Source organism: Suricata suricatta, chromosome 12 (assembly GCF_006229205.1).
Source record: "Suricata suricatta isolate VVHF042 chromosome 12, meerkat_22Aug2017_6uvM2_HiC, whole genome shotgun sequence".
NCBI classification, from domain to species: Eukaryota; Metazoa; Chordata; class Mammalia; order Carnivora; family Herpestidae; genus Suricata; species Suricata suricatta.
Genome location: NC_043711.1, coordinates 41,261,790 through 41,284,525, shown reverse-complemented (window position 1 = coordinate 41,284,525; position 22,736 = coordinate 41,261,790). Strand labels below are relative to the sequence as shown.

The window sequence follows — 22,736 nt, the reverse complement described above, 5'->3', positions numbered from 1 at the left end:
TACAATGGAGTACTACATGGCAATGAGAAAGAATGAGACCTGGCCATTCGTAGCAACATGGGTGAACCTTGAGGGTGTCATGCTAAGCGGAATAAGTCAGGTGGAGGACAGGTACCATATGTTTTCACTGTTAGGTCCCTGGGGAGAAACCTAACAGAGGACCATGGTGAGGGGAATGGGGGGAGGGGGCAGAAAGAGTTAGGGAGAGAGAGGGAGCCAAATCATAAGAGACTCTTGAATACTGAAAACAAACTGAGGGCTGAAGGGGTGGGGGAATAGGGAAGGGAGGTGATGGACATGGAGGAGGGCACTTGTGGGGAAGAGCACTGGGTGTTATATGGAAACCAACTTGACAGTAAAGTATAAAGAAAAAAAGAGGGGGGGAAACCAGCATTCTTGTGAGAAAGAACCCTATCTATAGGCAAATATGTTTACAACGATTAATGCCTTTCCCCAAGGCTGATAACTGAGCCACACCAGAAAGAATGAACTCCTTGCGTTCAATTCCAAATCCAGTGTTTTTCCACTCTGTCTTGTTGCCATGAGGACTTGAATTTTTTATTATATATTGGAAGAATACTTAGTAATTAGAGAGATAATTCATTTGTTCACCAGAAGAGAAAAGCAAATGGGGTAGAATAGATAATCCGTGCTTCTGGAGATTGCATTTAAAGCAGATCACCATCCTCCTAAATCAACCTTTTTAAAGTCTTTTCCCTGTTTAAAGTCATTCCCCTCATCCTCTTAGCCTTCAGATCCAAGTCCAAATCTTTAGTACAAGGCAGTACTTTAGTACTTTAGTTCAAGGCAGTTTGGAATCAGGCCTCTGACTTAGGCTGGGCTGGGCTATTTTTAACAAGGATGGTAGCTAAGTGTCAAGGACCTGTCCTCAGTGCCTTGCATAAATTTTTACTAATTCTTCCTGTAAGCCTGGAAGACAGGTATTATTGCCACTCATTTACAAATGAGCCACTTAGCTGGAGAATTGGAGGCCCATGATTAGAGCACAGGACTGACTCTTCAGATTTTGCTGCTTTCATTGACTTGTGTTTTGATAACTTGAACTCTAATAAATTTTCAGCTTCATGTCTGTGTGTTTTCCTTATCTCTTGGCTTAGAATTTTCTTCCTCTTACTGATCCTTTAAACTTTATTCAACTGTTTCAGCCCTTTGGAGAGCTTTTTTAAAGCCCCTACCCCATTGCCCCACTCAATTCAATTAGATGACATTCTTTTGCATCCTTAACACCTTGTACCTAATAGACTTACAGTGTTTATTGAACTGCAGTATAATGCCAGGTTTAGTTGCCTCTCTTGTCAAGCCAACAGTGAGCTCCTTAAGGACAAGGCCTTACCTCCACTACCTTTGCACACCTAACACCTTGTACTGTTCCTGTTGCACAATAAGTACATCTAATTATTTGTCGAAGTGAATTTGAGCTACTTGGATACCAGCAGAGTTTTAATTTAGCAGAGTGCTAAATCACATAATTCTGTGATCAGACCCTGCATGTAGGTTGTTGGAAACCAAGACTCTTAAGGGAGAGCTGAATCCTGCTTTTGTTTTAAGTACTTTTCAGGGAGGTCTTATGTATTACTGTTAGTATAAGAGCATCAGAATAGTTTGAAGCGTTGGTGACTAGAGGAATTTTGCTCTGTTTAGCATTGTGTAAAAATATTCTGAGAATTCTCAGTTAATCTCCTTCCGGCTCAGCCAGAGAAAGCAACTGAGTCCACTTTCACTGTTTGACTTCCTCTGTAGGATTTACGAGTCTAATTCTTGGGCAAGGTCTCAAAGTTAGTGCTGAGTATACTACCTTTTTTCTATAGCCACCTTAGGATAAACCGGGGAGAGCTCTGAGCTGCAGGAGAAATCTATTACCATCATAACTCTTGGCTCATCCTGCAGCTTTCTTTCTGGCTTTAGCAGAAAAACTGAAATTATGATATTTTGTATCCTGTACCACAATTCCACATGAGATTCATGAATCTTCAGCTCCATGCAGAAAACCTGGTGCTCTGGCTAATACTATCCACTAGACAAATTACTTCCAATGACCCCATTATTTCTGATTAGTAAAGGTGAACCTTACATTCTTCTGTGTAAATGAATACCAATAGGGTTCTTGAATTCCTTCATCCTTAAAAATCTAAAGCTCTTAACACATACTGTAAATAGCATCATATCATGAATTCAATCTTTATCATGAAATTGGATACATTTCCTAAGCTAATTTTAATTGCTTCAAGAAACTGCTTAACATTGTAAATCAATCCCCAGGTCTGAGATGACATTTCCCTCACAAAATTAATTATTAATATGCTGATCATTTGCTTAAGACATTAATAGTTTTCATTGATCAGCACATCCTGTTTATCTAAAATGGCCTAATCACCGTACATGTCAGAAGAGTATCTGAACATATCCAATTAGAGATTCCGCCTGCTTTCAGCCACATCAGCAGATCAGAAGTTAAGAGTCCCTTTTGTCTTCACAACATATTAAGTCTAGCTTTATCAGAAACAGATATTTAAGGGCACAAAAGAAGGATGAGTTCTCTAATGATGGTTCTTCACTTTCTGTTAGTTTTCTGGTAAACATAAGGTTTCTCAGTGATCATGCTGTATAAATTAATGCTAAGAGCCCTTGATTAACAAGCTTGTGTTGGTCCATGTTTTCATATAAGCCTGTGTTCACTTATGGTGCTTTCCTTATAAGTGGTGGGCAAGTGAGAAGTCTCATGTTATTATCACATTAAAAATATTGGAGCTACAATTATAATAAAACCCACCATTTGTATGGTACTCTATAGTTTTCACTTACTTATTAAGAAGTGAGAGTAAGTAATCTTGTTACTTGAGAGGAAGGGAGGATGGGGTGCATATCCAGGACCATGCAACTAATTATAGCCAGACTTGTAAAGATTATTTTGAGTCTCTTAGTTTTTGAGCATGCTCCTTTATTTGACTAACCATTAGCTAGAAAGCACCAGGCACATCTTTGAAACCCCAGTGGGAGCTCCTCTCCTTTTTAAGGTCTCCCAGGCCAGAAAGTTTCCTCCTTCCTTCCCAATGGCGTATTGTATTGCAGTTTTCTGAAATATGGGCAACTGCCGTCACTGTAGTGGGAGGAGATCCTTGAGGCTAGAACTGTTTTCTGCATTTTGGCAGGTCCAATGCCTCACCTAGTGTTTGGCAAGCAGAAGGTGCCCCCTATATGGAACTGCATGGCTGACTGGCAGTATGGAGGGTCAAGGGATGGGTAGATGAGAGCAATGCAGTAGAGAGTTCTGCTTTCTAAGGTCATGTTGCAAACCTTTGGCACTCAACAATGATTTGGCTTTGTTTGGCTCACACATTGTTTGAAAAAATACTTTGTGCTAATTCCCAATGTTTAAAACTTGGGAGATTTTCAAAGCACCTGGGTGGCTCAGTCAGTTAAGCATCCAACTTTGGCTCAGGTCATGATTTCACGGTTCATGATTATGAGCCTTGCGTCCGGCTCTGTGTTGACAGCTCTGGGCCTGAAGTCTACTTTAGATTCTCTCTCTCTCTCTCTCTCTCTCTCTCTCTCTGTCTCTCTCTCTCTCTCTCTCTCTCTCTCTTTCTTTCTCTTTCTCTCTCTCTGCTCCTATCCCACCTCTCAAAAATATATAAACATTAAAAGTTGGGATATTTTTCAAAATACAATAATATTTGCAAATTATTTTTGAAAATTCATAGGTGGTCCAGCAACCCTGGGTCTATGCTCCATATGTTAGCCATGAGCTTAAGCTAAGGAGCACCCTCCAGCTCCATGCAGGGCATGGCTGTGTTCTCCGGAGGGCCCATGTTTGCCCACCTGCTTCACTTATACTTAGTTGCTTTGTAGTCTTTGGAATACAAAACAAGGAGGTTTGCTGTACTCCAGATTTCTCCTGTTTGAAGATTCCTGGATAATGGAAGAAGTAATGTTTAAATCATGTTTGGGATTTGTCCAAAAGGACCTAGTCACCACCTACTCATAGTTGCTAGGATTTTTTTTGGTAGGCACTAGAGCTGCACGTTTTACTTCATTTTAGAAATGAAACATAGAGCATAAAAAATGCCTAAATTGATAGAGTAGTTATAATTTTCCCACATGTAACTGTATTCCAAAACTTAGGTCCAGCAGTGGTCCAGCACTGTTAGCCTTGCTTGTTCAGTGGCAGCTCTTCATGCTGACGTTTTTAGTGGATTATTAATTGGAAAATCAGGAAGAACAGGGACTGGAGCATACAGGACTGGATAGGGCCTTGTACAGAAAAATAGTGCATTTCCCTGCCTTTGGATTGGTTCACATCTAATCAGAATTCTTCTTGTTTTCACTCAGTAGCCACAGGGACACGTCAGCTCATCCCTGTCCAAGTATTATTTGGAAGAAAAAGACAGGAAGCTTATTTGTTTCAGATCCACAATTTAACATACTTTTCTCTTCTTTAATAGTACTTTTCCGCAAGTGAATTTTGTTTTCAGATGAAGACAAATTTGCAGAGACCACAAAGAGACGTATCTGCAAATCTCATTGTAATGTTTCTTCTTTCCCACAGATTAAAGGTTGAACAAAACTTAAAAGAAGCAGCGATTCTATTCACTTGATATTGGACTTGAAACTCCTTTGACCTCAGAAACTGAAGATGAGGTTGCCATGGGAACTGCTGGTACTGCAATCATTCATGTTGTGCCTTGCAGGTAGAGTGTCATTTAAAAACTTTTTGATTTAAAAATGCCACTGTATTTCACACTAATTCAAAAGTGGGCCTTCTCCTTTAGTGGCAATGATAAAATCATAAGAGTGCACACTACTATGACTAGCATTTGCTGACACTGTTGAATCCACTTTCCTGATGGTCTTTTAGTGGCTCTTTTCATGGTGTTTTATCCAAAGCGAGACACTGATGTTTCACCTGTCTAACTGGTCCTTTTAGAGTCCTTTGAGCCATTATTTAGTTTGAAAGTTGTTATTTTTGCTCATCCTACTGCTCAATTGCACAGAAATATTGGGCAATAAAACTGATAATATAGTCTAGAGTATATTTGATATCAGTGGATGGAAGTTTATTTGGGTAGTTCTTTCAGTATCTTTGTTAGTACTGCTCCATGTTAAATCCAGACTGTCTTTTTCATTTCGATACACCTGTGTTTAGCAGGAGCTGAAAAGTAAAAAGGAAGATGATTTTTTTTTACCATGTATCTATGGTCACCTAATAGACAAAGGCTTTGTGAAGTTCAAACATGTTATTTATTGCTTTTCTGGAAGGTGTGAACATATCAGCTGATATACATATTTCAAACATTGAGGAAACCTAAGTCCAACATGTGTTGGGAATTAGTTTTCAGGTTGGAAAGGTGGACCTCTTTCCAGACATTTTTGAAATGAGTCTGGTTGACCTGCTTTGTTATTCAGGAGTGTCGGTCCAAGAGGGACACCTGGATATATTTGCATTTAGGACTTTTGAGTCATCATTACTCAGATCCATGAATTCATTCAAATAATATTACTGAGTACTGTGCAATGAGCCAGTGTTGTTCTGTTGTCTCAGACTATAATCCTGAGCAAGTAAGACACAATTACTGCTCCCTTAGAGCTGTATTAGCTCTATAGACTGAAAGCTTGATAGAACAGACTAATTGCAACCGTTCTATAATTAAAGGTAGTAATGATAATACTAACATGTATAGGTCACTTACTCCATGCCAGACACTATGCTTATCTCTTGTACTTTAGCTCTTTCCATTCTGCCATAACCACCAAGAAGTATTAACTGTTTATTTGCACTCACATCTCTCTTACTATTGTTACTGAAAGAGCAAGAAGTTAAGAAACTTACCCAAGGGCACCAAGCCAGTAAGTGGTAGAACTGGTTAGTTTAAGACTCAAGCAGACTAACTCCAGAATCCATAGTTTTCATCATTATAATATACAGTATTCTAGCTGTATTGTTGATTTGTCCAGTTCATGCTTGCAAATTTATTCTTGAAATTTGGGTTTTCATTCTTACTGTATTTTTTTAAGTGCAAACCCTAGTTCACTTATAAGTAATGCCCTGCCTTTAAATCCTGAATGTTTTGCCTTCACAAATATGCTCACAATTCCCTGATTTTGGACATTTTGGCATTTTGCCATCTGTTTTAGCTTTATCAGTTCTCTTCCTCATCTGGTCAGAGTCTAGATCTTGTCATCCCAGCAAAGTACATCAGGCTCTGTGCCTCAGTTGCTTTTCTCCAGTCTTTTTATGTATTTTGACCCTCTTAAAAGGCCTCAACTGAGTCATTCTGGCTCTAACTTCTAATGACTCTGGATGAACATACTCTTTAAAGCTTAAAGCAGTGAATTGACTTTTAAGTATTTGCTATAGCAATGCCCTTATTTAACCCACTGTGCTGAGTAGATGTCAAGAAATTAAAGAGTTAAATATCAAGGAAGACATTAATCTCCTCAATCATGTTTTGAAAACCTTAGAATTTTCTATGAAGATATACCTGTATCTTTTTTCCTCACTTAGCTTTTAATAGGGAATCAGTGTACTGATGTATTTGTGAGCCTTTTTTTGAACTGTTTCACATGGCATTTGTATTCTCTTTCCATATGCCTCCTTCAGTATAGGTAAAGTTAAGCTTTTAATTAATGTTTTTGTTTTCTTGCTATTTGTCTTGATTTCATTAAGTACTCCACACTGAATTTTGAACAGATTTCTTTAACTGCTTTAGCTTCTCATTCTTTTCCTTTTCTATACATACTTAGTTATAGCTTTCATGGTAAGTTTTTGGCAAGGAGAATATTTATGCCTATTATATTTACCATAATTAGTGAATCTCACATGTGCCTTTTCCATAAGAAGGAAGATCCAAATGAATAAGCAGACCTCTCCTGCAAGAGATGTACCTTGAAAGATCTGCTAATTACTTAATTAGTAATTAATAATTAGTAATTTATGGTACAGTGCAAATGTTCTCATCTTTTGCCAAACGCTGGACTTAGTCTCTGACACTAATTTTTTTTAAAAAAGAGGGGTGTTCTGGCTCAGTCAGTAGAGCAAGTGACTCTTGATCTTGGGGTTTTGAGTTCACGACTCATGTTGGGTATAGAGATTACTTAGGAAGAAAGGAAGGAAGGAATAAAGGAAGAAAGGAAGGAATTACAGTAGGAAGGAATTATGAAAGGAAGGAATTAAAGTAGGAAGGAAGGAAGGACTACTGATGCCAGCAGTCTGAAAATCCAGTCCCTACAAAATTGGTTTTATTATTCTGCCTCTTAATGAATTTAAACTAGGGCTCACAAAACTCTCCTACCTGAAAGAACAAGGAAGCTAACACATGAGTGAAACATTCTTTAAGGAAAAGTGATTCCCACATATGATAAAAGATGCTGATAATTGTGGAAAACCAGAGAAAACATATCCCATTAAATTACAAACCAGGGCCCAGCTCTAGTCCTTCATGCTAGGTCTTTTAGTTCTTTAAAACTTGGATGCATAAATTTCCCAATTTTTTAATACTGCCAACCAATTCACATTAATTTTTAAAATAAAAGGCTGCCTGGAACAGACCAAATAATTTCTGGTTTGCAAAGTTTATTTCAAGCCCTTGTTTTTTCCTTTGTTGTTATATACTTTGCCAAGTACACTAGATGTTGGGGTCTCTGTACTATTCCTTTTGCCAAGAATGTTCTTGCCCTACTGTCCCTATCACTTTCCCTCTAACCTTATTAAATGCCACTTAATTAAGGCCTTTCTTGATGACAATAAACAAATTAATATTAAGGAAAATAACTGTTTTCTTTCACCAACATTTTATACCCATCTTATTATTTTATTTTTCTCTAGAATTCTCATAAATATATGAATATCTGTATATTTTGTCTTTATACTAAATGTCTTTCCTGATTAGATTGAAACTTTATTAAGGTAGATATTTCTGTTTCTTTTTAGATCACTGTTCTATCCCCCACATCTTCAAAATGCCTAGTGAACAGTGCCATTCAAAAAGTAAATAGATATATTTAAAATGAATGTTTGTTGCATACTGGCCATTCATGAGAGAGAGAGGGAGAGAGAGAGAGGGCACCATCACACACAAGTCTCCAATTTTAAGATCTATGAACTCAAGGCAGATTGTAGTTACTTTTTTATTAAGGGAGGGAACTAGCCACCTTGAAGCTATTTGAGACAAATTTTATTTTACATATATATGTATGTGTATATATGTGTATATATATATATATATATATATGTATATATGTCTGTGTTTGTACAACCTAATATATTTAAATATATGTGTATGTATAAACCTAAAATATATATTAGGCTTATATATAATATTATATATATTAGGTTTAAATATATAAAGTATTAAAATTGGTTTATATACTTTAAACTCCATATCAGATGCTATTGATGAAACACCCATTTGCCCATTTCTTACTTCAGCTACAGCAGGTGGCCTGTGCCCTTTGGGTATTTTTCTAACTCCAGTCTTTGTCTATAGTCACAAGCAAAGGGAGCTATGAGAAGGTAACTCTCTCCTCTGGTACAGTTTTGTTTTGTTTTGTTTCCAAATCCTTCCCTCAGGCTCTGCTTTTGGGGGAATCTAAACCAAAAGTATGCACACACCAATTAATAGCTGAGCAGTAGCATAGTATTGGTTATGGCAAAAATTGGGAAGAAACCAGGCAGGAAACATAGGTTTGACAGATTATTGAAGTGTTGATTATGATATATATCCATATATGTATATGTATATAAGTACTGATATGAATAAATATAATATGGCTTTATATAGATACATCTTAAGTATTATCTAGGTTCTGGAACCAGCTAATTTTACTATTAACCACCTCTTTTATTCTTTTTACTGTAAAGTAGTTGTATTATTAGCCAGGTGCTGGGCAAGTCTCTGGGATTCACTTTACACCTCTGTACAGTGAGGCTGTTAAACTAGTGGTCCCTAAATTCCTTTTCAACTCAAAAACCTTTGGTTTTGGCTATACACATGGTTTGAGAAGCATATAGATGTGTATTCTGAGAGCATTAGGGCTAAGTTTCAAATTTTATTCAACTAACATGAAATTTTACGTTGGTCCTCTGCCTTACCATGTGTTAACTGGTTCTGTTCACATTGGCAGAGTTTGAAAGAAAGAGTAAAAGGACTGGTCCATTTATTTGTTCATATGCAGCAAGAAGCGTGAAGACATTTCAATACCCTCTGTGAATGGATGAAAACAAATGTATGTTTGATGTATTCTCAGTTGATCTTGGTTCCAGGGTGGCTAAATTTGTTCCCATCTCTGTGGTACAGTTTATGAACTTCACCAATTATGTCCTTTTGAGAAAGTGCATCCTTTCCAAATGCAGACCTTTTGTTGACTTGCTCATACAATCCATTCTGTTGTCAGAGCTTCATCTGGTGATAGACAGTGTAGTAAATGTCCTGTATAATTCAAGAGAGACCTATTCTAGAATGGGTGAGTGTTCACAAAATGTGGAGCAAGGAAGAGTCCTGGGTTGAATCGTTTAATCACATTCATGTAGCTTGAATCTATGACAGTAAAATTGCCAATACCTGCAATCAGAGCAATTGGAGAGGATGTTCGGTGGTCTTCAGAAGGGATTTTAGCCTCAGGAAATCTCTTATCACTAAGACAGAAGAAGATTACCTATGGTTTGAGCTTATTCCAGGGTAGGAGAACACAAATACACTTTAGAAATTTCCAGTATTTGTTGGTATTGAACTCAATGAATGTAATCTTATCACAGAATCAGGACAGAGTTCAGGATCATCCCTAAAACATCTTCCCTTCTTCACTGTGCCCATCTAGCTCCACCAGGATGGCGAGCACAGTGAAGTTAGTTTCAGATCATATGCTCACAGTGTAGGCAGGTACAGTATTTTAGTTCTACATATTCTCATATTTTTTCCAGAGAAAACAAGAATGGGCAACATTCAAATGATTAACAGTTCTAGATAGATATTAAACCTAGTGTGCCTCTGCTTTTGCAAAAACTACAAGTACTCAGTGAAGATAAAAAAGGAAACAGTTGAGTAAATCTCAGTTTCCTTATAGTTACTACAAAGCACAATCTTGTAGTGACCTCTTTATTGTTTCTCTTTCTAAAAATCTGGCTTGCCAATACATTTATAGTCATGCTGACTGAAGCCAAAGAATGGATTTCATGTTTCCTCTGTGCTGTCTTTTAACTATGGCCATTAAATGAAGCCAACCAGTAGAAAGATTTAGCAAGAAGAGAGTTAATAACTAGATTAAAAAGCAGTGACTCCAGTGATGAAAATTCAGGAAAAGAATGTAAGGAACTATGCCCAGAAAATAATAAGCAGCAAGTGGAAAACTCCTTTTGAATATCAATTTAAGTATTTAAGTACATTTCATGGTGGGAAAATAATAATAAGTAATGAAGATGTTGAGGTAAATAAAGAAACTGGCAGTAGCTTTCTATCCCCATAGGCATGGATGTATAGTAGCAGTCATACAACCCAAAAGTTATTACAAATATTCAATTTAAGACCTCTCCTGAAGCAAAATCATTAATGGCTTCATTAGATATGCTCAGCCAAGCTGGATGTCTTAACTGTAAATAAAACTCTCACTGATAGAGTCTAGGACATGTATCTACCAAAAAAAATAAATAAATTTTGTTGAATGAAACATATTAGGAAGAAGGGGAAAAAAACAGGTGAAAATTTAGATATAACCATGCATTTCATATCAGCTTGTATAATAATTTTCTGTTGAAATGTGGGATTAAGCCCAAAGCTTGAAGATGGCAGGGGAAAGGAAAGCCTCTGGCAACACAGACATTGTTAAAAAAAAAAAAAAAAAAAAAATGTGACCTGGAGATTCAGTAGTTCTGATTGTTAAGAGCATGAGGCTTTGAGATGAAATAGATAGGTCTATCGTTTAAAAGCTGTGTGATCTAGCTATTCTGTCTCCCTAAGTCTTTGATGACTTCCCCCATCTATAAAATGGATAGAATAAGAATATTCACTTCATTTAGGTATTTATGAGAATTGGGATCATGTATGTGTTCTTTGTGCTTAACACAGTGCCTAATGCTTAGCCAAGACCATTTCTTGTGAGCTGTTCTTTGAGTGCTTGGACACACATTTGAGGATCTGCCAGTGCTAAGCATTGCATTCCTCTCTAATCATGTAGTTCTAAGTAAAATGTAGTCCCTGTTTTCTTGGCACTGTGGTGATGATGATGACGATGATGATACCAGTATCAGCCTCTTAGCACACTGGTGTCTGGCCTTCTTCAGAGGTTGAAGATTGCATATCAGAGTTTATTTATAGCTCATTTGTTGCCCTTCCTTTACCTTTTGCAACATGACCTAATCTTTAAAACGGGATAATAGGGGCGCCTGGGTGGCTCAGTTGGTTAAGCCTCCGACTTCGGCTCAGGTCAGATCTCACATTCATGGGTTCGGCCCCGTGTCGGGCTCTGTGCTGACAGCTAGCTCAGAGCCTGGAGCCTGCTTTTGGTTCTGTGTCTCCCTCTCTCTCTGACCCTCCCTCTCTCATGCTCTGTCTCTCTCTGTATCAAAAATAAATAAAACATTAAAAAATAATAATAATAAAAAACAAAACAGGATAATAATAATAATCATGAAGAATACCTATGAAAAATAAATACCTAAATTGATTCAACTTGTATGTGTAGAGCACTTAGGAAGGTATCTGGCGAAGTCACATAGACTAAGTGTTAGTTGCTATTAACGTCATCAACAGCAGCAACAAACAAGTGGGCATCCACCTACGTGTACATTTAGAATCTACCTCCTAGAGGGAAGGTGCCTAGGACATTTGCCAGTTGGAGCCATCTGTCTGGGAAACAGGCACTGGGAAAGTGCTAGGAAGGTTTCTCTGATGGGGCTTCCAGAAATTTATCAAGTGGCAAAGAGGTGAGGTATCTAAAGAGAAAAGGATCTCATGGTTCAGAATGACAAAAGATTTCTAAAAGACATTTTACAAAACAACAACAATAACAGCAACAACTAAGACAAAGAAAGGTGCACATAAAAGTTCTTAATGAACTGTGATGGAATGTACTGGAGCAAAGACTGTGGTGCACCATATCCTTCCATTCTTTTTGCTCCCTAAATTCTCGTTGTTGATGTCAATCAGATACTTCATCTATGTGATAAACAGAGTTTGATGAGGATGTTGCTCCACACTATCTTAATAACACCCGTAATGTGTTTAGCACTTGGTAACTATGAAATATTTGCTGAACAGTCCGTTTAGCAAGCCTGTTCGGGGCTAGAGGCAACTATAATAATAATGAGTGAAAATTTATTGAGCATATGTATGCCAGATATAGTATCACATTCTCAAGTGCAGTATCCCATTTCCTAGATGAGGGGTTACATGTCCTGACTAAAAAAACAAAGCAGTATTTGAATTTGAGTCTGTCCAGCTCCAAAGGCTGGTCTGTTAACTGTGATAATATGATATCTAATGACACCTAGTACCTGTTCTATGGAGCTCACCAACTTGTGAAGTACCATGTAATCCATGTACCAGCAGCAGCAGCATCACCTAGTAATGTAGCAGAAATGCAGATTCCTGGGCCCAAGCCCAGACCTACAGAATTAGAATTTGTGGAAATGAGTCCCTCAGTGTGTGTTTTATCAAGCGATCTATAAGCTTCTGATGCTTTTGAATGCTTGAAAACCACACTAATGCTCTTGAGAGGAACGTAAGGCAGGAATTATTAGTATCCCAATTTTACATATGGGAATCTCAGTGGTAAGTGACCTGCTCAAGGTTATATGCCTGGCATCAATGCCAAAGCTGGAATCTCAGCTTTATGATTCATAATCTAGTGGCTTACTTTCCCCCCTGGTATATATGCTGTCTTTTTACTCAGTCTAGCCTTCAGAGCACCTTACTGAATACCTGCTAATATTAAGTAAGGGCTTTTTATGTTGAAGAGGTGTCCTGAGTATTGAAATAATTAAATTTTTTTGTTTAGCCTTATTTCACTGCCTGTGAACCACTAACAGGTGTGATATTGGCCTGTGGTCTTTATCTGTTTTATGATGTAATGAATTCAGAAAAGGTGTTATTCTTTAATTTTAAAGGGAAATACCACTCTGTGGTAGAAGCTTGGGAAAGCAGAAAATAAAAGAAAAATATCCCTTGAGGTTAGAAATACAGTATAATTATTCATCATTTTGGTAAACAATAATATACATATATTAGTTATGAGTTCTGTGCTTAGAGAGATAAAAGAAGATATTTTTCAAAACCTCTAGTAGATTGTCAGGTTGTTTGGTCTTCTCAGAGTAATCTAGAATCCTTTCCCTTAAAGAAGGAAACATATCATTTTGTTTTGGAAAGAAATAATTCCAGGGGATATGGCTAACCCCTTCAGGTCTGAATTGAGATGTGTGTCCAAGGTTCTCTTACACAGGAAGGCTTGGAAAAAGGCCACAGATGACCCCCTCTAAAGCTTTAAATTTGTGCCAGCCACATTTAGATATCAAGCACTTGACATGTGACTAGTCTAAACAGTTAAACAAATCTGTAGTAATTTCCTAGAGCAGCTGAAACAAATAACCACAAGCTAGGTGGCTTAAAACAACAGAAATTCACTCTCTCATGTGTCTTGAGGCTGAAAGTCTGAAGTTAAGATGTTGGCAGGGCCACGCTCACCCTGCAGATTCTTGGGAAGAATCCTTCCTTGACTCTTCTTGCCTTCTGGTTGTGGCAGCAGTCCTTGGCATTTCTTGCCTTGTAGATGCATCACTTCAATCTCTTCCGCCTCCACCTTCAAATCACTGTCATTCTGTGTTTGCCCTGGGGATGTTGGAACCCTAATACAAAGAAAACATATAAAATACCTCTAGTCATTACAGTGGGCTAAACAAAACATTAACTTTGCCAGCTTGTTTTTCTTTTAATGTAGGTGCTAGAAAAATGTTAATTATATATAATGTGGCTCACATTATACTTTTATTGACTACCCATACCATAGACGATATAGGAACTAACACCTATTAGACCTTAGTTTAAAATTGTAGCTAAGGGGCACCTGAGTGGCCTAGTCTGTTGAGTGTCTGACTTCGGCTCAGGTCATGATCTCACCGTTGGTGGGGTCGAGCCCTGCACTGGGCTCTGTGCTGACAGCTCAGAGCCTGGAGCCTACTTTGGATTCTATGTCTCCCTTTCTCATGCTGGTAACCCTGAGCCTGAGGGGAAGTTGGCTGGGAACAGGTGTAGAGGAGAGGGGTACAAAATGTAGTTTCTAAACTTTGGACTCAAAGAATTGGGTAAATGTTTTGTTTATCACAGTGCGTCTGAGTTGCTTTAAAGAAGAAAGAATGTCAAAGTCTCCTATCCAGCAAAAACAGTGAAGTATTGAAGACTAGGACTTTTTGAAAAGCAGAATTTCTAACAGAAAAACCTGCAAAGCACATTGACTAGAGCAGAAGTAATGTGTACAGAAACGTTCATAGCAGTATTATTCTAATAGTCAAAAAGTGGGAACAACCCATTAGTTAATGAATGGATGAACAAAATATGGAGTTTTATTGGTGGAGTATTTATTGGTGGAGCCATAAAAAGAAATGGAGTACTGATACTCCAACATGGATAAACTTTTGAAATATTATTTTTTTACATTTTTAAAAAGATTATTTATTCTGAGAGAGAGAGAGAGAGAGAGAGAGAGCGCACTTGCAACCATGGGAGGGCCAGGGAGAGAGGAAGAGAGAGAATCCCAAGCAGGCTCTACATTGACAAAGCACAGAGCCCGATGTGGGTTCAGCCTTAGGATCCCTGAGATCATGACCTGAGCTGAAATCAAGAGTCCCATGCTTCATCAACTAAGCCACCCAGGCACCCCAACTTTTGAAATATTTAAGTGAAAGAAGCCAGAGCCAAAAGGCCATATATTTTATGAATTCGTTTGTATAAATTATATAAAACATGGAAATCTGTAGAGACAGAAAGTAGATTAAGGTTGCCCAGAGGGGTCATAAGAGAGGACAGCAGGTGACTGATGTTGGGTATATTGTTTCTTTTAAGATGATGAAAATACTCTGTAATCATGTAGTGATGACTACACAACCTTATGAATATACTATAGACTACTTGTTTTAATGACTGCACAACCTTATGAATATACTATAAACTACTTGTTTTGGTCTGTCAAGGCTACAATAACCATAGATTTGGTGGCTTATAAAAACAGAAACTTGTTGCTCACAGTTTTCTTTGAGGCTAAAAGTCCAAGATCAAGTGGCCAGCTTTATTACATTCTGTTGAAAAAGGCCTTCTTCCAGATGGCCAATAGCAAGCTTCTCTCTGTGCCCATGATATGATGGAAGGGGCAAGGGAGCCCTTTAGGATCTGTTTTGTCAAGGCATTCATCCCATTCGTGAGGGTTCTGTTCTCAGGACCTAATCACCTCCACAAGCTCCTACCTCCTAATATCATCACAGGGCTAGAATTTCAACATAGGAATTTGTAGGGAAAACAAATATTCAGATCATAGTACCATTTAATTGTACATTATAAAAGGGCATATTGTATTGCATGTGAATTATATCTTAATAAAATCTCCTGAGAAGAAAACTAAACATTTTTGAAATCTTATTAAATATTTCATCTTATTTAGAGAGCCTATCTTATTGCCAGGAAGTCAACATTACTCAGTGCCAACTTCCCTTATACATGATTAAAATGATTACAGGACTGTAGACCTTTCCCAGCTCCCTTATTTTAGACAAGGTAACCAGTTTGTGCAAGGACACAGAGATAATTAGTGATATAATCAGAATCCACATTTCCCAAACTTTAATCCCAGGCTTCTTCCCCTCCTCTATTAAGATACCTCCTAGTATGTTTTTATGGACATTGGCAGTTTCATCTCTCTCTAGCCCACACCTAAAATGCAGATTCTGTAATACAGGGGGTGGGGGAGAGCAAATACCTCTTTGTGAGAGTAAACTCTGACTTTAATTCACCTGAGGTGTGGTACTGGATTCTTGACTGAACAAGAGAAGGGATGTAAGGATGCAGGTCTGAACCATAGTGACTGCATGACAGGCTTTAAGCCCCTCTTACTAGAAGGCCTAGGTTTCAGTTACCCCGAAACTATCAAGCAGTTATACATTGCCTAGGGCAGAAGAGACCACCTTCGCAACACCCAATCGGGGAAGGCCAGCTACCACTCTCCACGTTCCTAAGGGTGAGGCCTGCAGATGGAAACTTTAGATAGGACCCTGTTACCTAGTGTTAAAATTAACCCGATAGTCACCAAACAAGACGCTAGGCTCACCCTGTAATTGGTTGATTTTAAAGGTACTCTAAATATTGTGATTGGGTCCCACCAAAAGTAATGAACGCTCTGGACAATGTGTATGGTTAAAGTTGTTGCCAACACTGTTATACAGTAATGATTGGATCACTGTACATATGTCACAATTTCTTGTAACTCCCCCTTCCAAAACCCCATAAAAACCCTGCTCAGCCCTTATTCGGGGCTCACAGCACGGATCCACTGCGCTGGTGAAGTCTGTGAGCCCGAGCCCGAGCCTGTAATAAAGCCTTTTGCTTTTGCATGCATGACTTGGTCTCCCTGGCGGTCTCTGGTTTTTGGGGACGATATTGTGATCTGGGCATAACGGGGGCACTAAGAAAGAGAACAGCTGCGTGTGAATGATCTTGAGGAAGCAGGACGAGCATTGTCATCAGTTTTGTCCCATGTTGGCATTTCTAGAAAGCAGAACACCTCTTTATTTCCTGCCTGTCTGCACCAAATCCCCAGGTAGCAAAAATTTAAAATCTACAGAGATTGTGATTAAACTTCCCCCTACCTGAGGATTATGTCCTAAGCCAAAGCTCTGTAAATAGTTTTGATACAAAAAGGGCAGGCAGAAAGAGAAGTAGGTGAACATTTTTTATTTCCTTTTTGATTTCAGTAAGTTGAATTTTTTAAAATGTGGCTCCTAGAAAATTTAAAATTATCTGCAAGGGGCCGAAATAGCTCAGCTGGGAGAGCGTTAGACTGAAGATCTAAAATTATCTGTATTATTTGCATTCTCTTTTTAATGGACTTATTACTCTAGAAGATGTCTGAGGCTTCTTTTTCGTCAGGTGTCACCAATCTTTTCCTTCGAAAGGCGATATAGTAAATATTTTAGGTCTGGGGGACCATATAGTCTCTATTATAACTACTCAAGTCTGCCCTTGTACTAAAGTAACCACACACAATACATGTAAGTGTGGCTGTGTTTCAGTAAAACTTTATACATATGTAAAAATGGATGTGTTTATATAATCATACAAGTGTTAAAATAATATTTTATACATACATCCAGACAAGTAAGTATATTTACACAATACATGCAAATGAGTGTGGAAAAGGCAGGGGCTTTTTTGTTGACAAAGTATCTGAAGAAAGTTTGATGTTAAATAGTTTATTTGAAAGGTATGAACGGAGCAGTATTATTTGAACTACTTAAGTAAAAGAAATAAAATCAATATAAACTCCCTGGTGTCAACTACATTGCTTCCACTTAAGTGACATCTGTACCAGACAGGAATTAACACACCTAGAAATGCATTCTGCTTATTGATATGGAAACAGGTTTCAGAATAAGTCAGGATAAATTTGAGGTGCAGAATAAAGCATTGCTCTTTTCTAAGGAGTTTTGAAGATGGGTCTAATAGTTGACCTAACAATCCTTTGTAGCAAATATGCTACTTCAACAGTCAGAGATTCACATACTATCAAAGTTGTGCTGTAATCCAGTCCCTTTCTCTTTGAGCAGATGAGAAAACCAAAGAACAAAAAGATTCATTCATTTGCTCAAGTTCACATGGCTCACTGCTTTCAGAGCAAAGATCAAATGTGGGGAATGTTTGATTGACTTTTAATAAAATAGTACTAATTTTTCCCAGTTGGACTTGGACTTGATAGCTTTGTTTTTGGCACATCAAAAACTGTCTATACTCTATGTGAATGGGCATACAGTTTTATTGTTAAAAGTGTTTTTAGAAGTTTGTGTTTGTCTTTTTCAGCTGTTTACCCACCTGTGATGGTAGTTTTAGGTAACTTGGCTAATAATACCCTGTAGTCTTTTGATACAGTGGCAAATAAATAATGGAGAAGAGAATAGATTGTTAATGCTAGATCTTTTGGTTCTTTTGAAAATATTTACCTACATTGTATTTATCAATTTATTAGTCTATTTAATAAATTACTAAACATATACTATCTTCTGTGTACTGATAGATGTTGGGCATACCAGGATATTTGTGGTTTAGTCCATGGATTTAAGGAGTTTGTAATCTTGTGTGCTAAAACAATTTGTTTCAAACTAATGTGTCCTGACAGATTTAAATGAGAACTCCAGGCAAAATGCAGTGTTCTCAGTACTCAAATACTCAATACTCAAAATACACTGTTCTCAAACAGTTTCTTAAGACACTGCCTTGGTACAGCTGACAGTGGATAAGACCATGGTCCTGGGGCTGAGATAAACATGGGCTCAAAATCATTCTAAGTGTGGTTACTAAGTTACTTGAGGAAATTGTTAATTTCTCTAACAAAGGAGGCTTAAAATATTTAGCACAGTGGCCTGTAATCAGGGTATGATAATAATGTCTGTTGCCATCATTTATTAATAACAAAGGAGCATGACCTCCTTCCTTTTTCCCACTGATCCCCAATGCATGCAAAATGCTTGCATTTTCTTTATCTTTGTTGAATTCTGAATTACATAGTATGAATCAAGAAAAAAGAATATATTAGGAATCTAAGGGGAAGAGAGAATGCCAAAGTCAGGCATACCTTCTGGCCTATCATGGATAAAACTAAGTTGGGGAGGTCAAAAGAGATAGTGTTTAGTTTTGTTCTAAAGTTGACTAAAAAGGGAACAGGTCATGGCCTTATTTATAGGTAGGGAAGGAGGAAGAAAACAAGATTAATGACTATTTCTCTTATGTGATTATATCATTTTAAGGATAAATGTGTATCTTGTTATTTATATAGCCATATAGACACAAATGTATATGAGCATTTTTTACTCTCTTTACCCAGTCTCTTGTCCAATCTGCTAATATTTGAATTAGAGAATTTTAGAAATGAAAGAGAATACTGTATTGTACATCTAATACATTGTGATTACTGTTAATCATTATTTCTTTACCTGGTTTTTCACATTTCTTACCATTGCAACATGAATTATAATAGTAATTCTTTATTGCTTTATAATAGTAATAATAATAATTACTATCCTCTTATTTCCCATCTAAATGCTTTGAAGACATATATAGATAATATTGGCCTTAGAGCAGGCCTGATATGGCTAATATCATCACCTATACATGACAGAAGGGACAAATCAGAGTAACAAAGTGGCTGAAGGTCATGAGGTATGGATTCATCAATACCAGATATTTTCCTCCCAGTCTGTCCTGGTCAACGTCATCCTCAGTTTTTACCACATTCCTTCTGGAGCAGCAGTCTTGGTTTTATAGTCTCCTGTGCATAACCCCCCTTTATTAGCTTCCTCCTCAGTTATTGAGAGGATACATTATGATGGAGAAGACCAAACTAAACTTCCCAAAGTTGCTTTATTTCTGGATGTAGCTACAGTATAGTGATCTCTGGTTTCTTTTCAAGAAGGAATCTTTCCCTATTTTATTTTCTTTTGAGTTGCCATCTTGGTTTTTCCGCCACTCCTTATGGTAATATACAGTATCTCTCCCTCTGACATACTCTGGGTATGTTCTTTCCTCCTCCTATCTTCCTTTGCTTTCTCATTCAAATTATATCTTAGCTTAGAATGCAAATGTAAAACAAATGAAATACTCTTTAAGCACTCTTTCAAACTCCAGTTGTTCACCTCCCTCTGATTTGAAATGAGGAAACTTCTCATTTATTTGTTTAAGACTAAGCTAATGAATTCATATATTCAAATGTGGTGTGTACTTTTTAGGTGCTATCTTTGCTTCTTTTTTTTTTAAAGAGGGAGTGAAATTCACTCAAAATCTTGTTCATAGAATAAAATACCACCTCCCTTCCCCCTCAGAAATTATAACAATTCAAAGAACAAAACAAAACCAAAATAAATTCACTTCTCAAAGCAAAATGGAGTAGTATTTGTCGGAGTCAACAGTTTTTTGCCAGAACGTGATGTGATAGCCTTCAAAGAATTTTACTGAGAAGTTATGAACTACTGATGAGACTGGCAAATATGAGTTGCATACAAGTGATCCATAAACTATAAAATTGTCAAGTGAAAAGGAATCCTCTTCACAAGAACTTTTGGACATCCTGTTTGGAATGCTTTCCTCCCCAGTGGTGTGATATTTGTACAAAAAACTTGGTTTTAATATAATGTTTACTTAACTAGTAACATAGCCAAATTTGAAGAGGATGCTCTGGATTTCTTGCATTCCCTTTATTACTTTATCAACTTGTTCTTTCTTATTCCATTAAAAATAAGGAAATAGAAGAGGAAATTGTCAATCATACTTCATAATAGTTTATGATTTCATATTATCTAAATTCATTACTAGTTCAGTAAAAGGTAAAAAAGTAAATACATAAAGATATGTTTTGTTCAGTAATTTGAAATCACTTTTGAGGGGCACCTGGGTGAGTCACTTGGTTAAGCATCCAACCTTGGCTCAGGTCATGATCTCAGGGATCATGAGTTTGAGCCCCATATCAGGCTCTGTGCTGACAGCTCCAAGCCTGGATCCTCCTTCTGTGTCTCCCTCTCTCTCTGCCCCTCCCTGGCTCATGCTCACTCATTGTCTCTCTCTCTCTCTCTCTCTCTCTCTCTCTGTCTCTTGCTCTTCTGTCTTTCTCTCTCTTAAAAATAAGTAAAACATTAAAAGAAAAAAATTTTAAATCACTCTTGAAAAAGTGTAACTGTGTGGGAATAAATGTTAAGTAATAACCACTTACCTTGGTAACCATTTGGCATTATATACATAGATCATGTTGGACACCTTAAATGAATACAATGTTATATGTCAATTATTTCTCAATAACACTTTAAAAAACACTCTAAAATATCAAAAAAGAAACCTCACACAAAAAGAAATTGCTCTTGAATTTTGGTCTTTACTTTTTTTATGTTAATGTAATAAAATTTCAAGGAATCTAGAACTATATTTGCCACTTAATGGTTTTACAACTTTAAGCAAGTCTGTCACTTAGGACCATAGGATCTGCATAAATAATAAAGTAGTGGAACTCAAATATACTTTCTAAGCCAGCGCTACCCAAAACTTGATCATCTGTTTTTGTCCAGTCTGTATATTTATTGTTATTATTTCATTTTTATTAATTCAATTTGTTACCTAGAATAACTTTATCACAGCAGTATGACTTGTTATAAATGAAAAAAACATAGAAATTAATATTAGAGAAACAAATACATTAAAGCCTGAAGTGTCCTCAGAATACTCTAATTCTGAGTCTTGATATTTTCCTACAAAAGTAAGGCTGTCAAATAGTAGACAGGCTTTTAAGATATGCTGGCATCAACTGAGACTTTCTTCTTTAATCAGAAAAATTCAAAGAGAATTAATCAAGAGAGGAGTGAATTTATTCTTGTGAGTCAGTGTTATTTAATGCCTTGTCTCTCTATGTTCTAAAAATTATCTCCCATACTAGTGTTATGTATTCCTCATTTTAAGAACTGCTAATGCAGAAGGATAACATCTTCCAGGTCCCCACAGTCAATGTTGTAATGCCCCAACATGATGTATCCAGTGAATCCTGGCCATATTGATTCAGATAAATCATATTGATATGTATGATCATTTTTTCTTCACTATTTTTCATATATGGAAATATCTCTTGGATTTGTTATTCCATGTACTATTTATAAGTTTGTATAAATCATTTGTGGACTCAAACATAGAACAGTACCACTATCTTTATGATTCAATTTAATGACATTCAGAGCCTTTATAGGATAGGCAGTCTTCTTACTCACCTGTCCCTATGCAGAATATCACACAATGAGTGACATGAGGGAGCCAGACCCTGTGAATGGAGCTCTAGAACAGGGCACAGAATATTGTTAAGACTAGAAGTCCTTTAAGCACATTGTATTTTGAGAATGCTGAGTAGTTGTGGCATTAGTTATATGACATTTAACATAGAAACCATTCTTAAAGTCTTAGGGAGCCCAGTTGGCTCTTAAAAACATGACTTGTGAGTCTCCTTGGCTTTAGTGCCTTATCTTTAATATTCCTTGAAGGTCCCTTTTGCTCAGTGATCTGTTTAAAGTTCAGTCTTGTTTCTGTTTTTAGCCATCTACTGCTATTATTATAGTAAGCCCAGTGTTTTAATGGTGTGTGTCTTTGAGTATAGTTTCTCCTTATGCAGGACTCTGTAAGCCATCTCTTCCCACCACAAAGATAAAATCTGGATGGATGTATTAGAACAATACTAGTGTCATTCTTAGCTTTTATCCCCCCTTAATTAAGCAGTAGTGAACATTTGTTGTCTCATACAAGTTGTTGTGTTGTGATTTGATTATCAGGAATTTAGGACCAGCTTAGCTGGGTGTTTCTGACTCAAGGTCCCTCAGCAAATTGCAGTCAGATGTTATGTGGGGCTACAGTGTCTGGAGGCTTCACTGGGGCTGGAGGATGTACTTTCACATTGGCACAATCACATACGTGGCTGGCAACTTCATGCTGGCAGATGGTGGGAGGCCTCTG

General features: G+C 37.2%; 1 protein-coding gene across 1 annotated transcript in view; it reads left to right on the top strand.

The window, feature by feature from the left end:
• The window catches only part of CNTN4 (contactin 4), a 474,897-nt gene that overhangs the window by 7,646 nt on the left and 444,515 nt on the right, over nucleotides 1–22,736 (top strand). Inside the window, exon 2 of the mRNA XM_029918576.1 lies at nucleotides 4,568–4,709. Within this exon, the coding sequence (XP_029774436.1) occupies nucleotides 4,655–4,709 (55 nt within the window). The 5' untranslated portion in view covers nucleotides 4,568–4,654. The remainder of the gene's footprint in view (nucleotides 1–4,567; nucleotides 4,710–22,736) is intronic.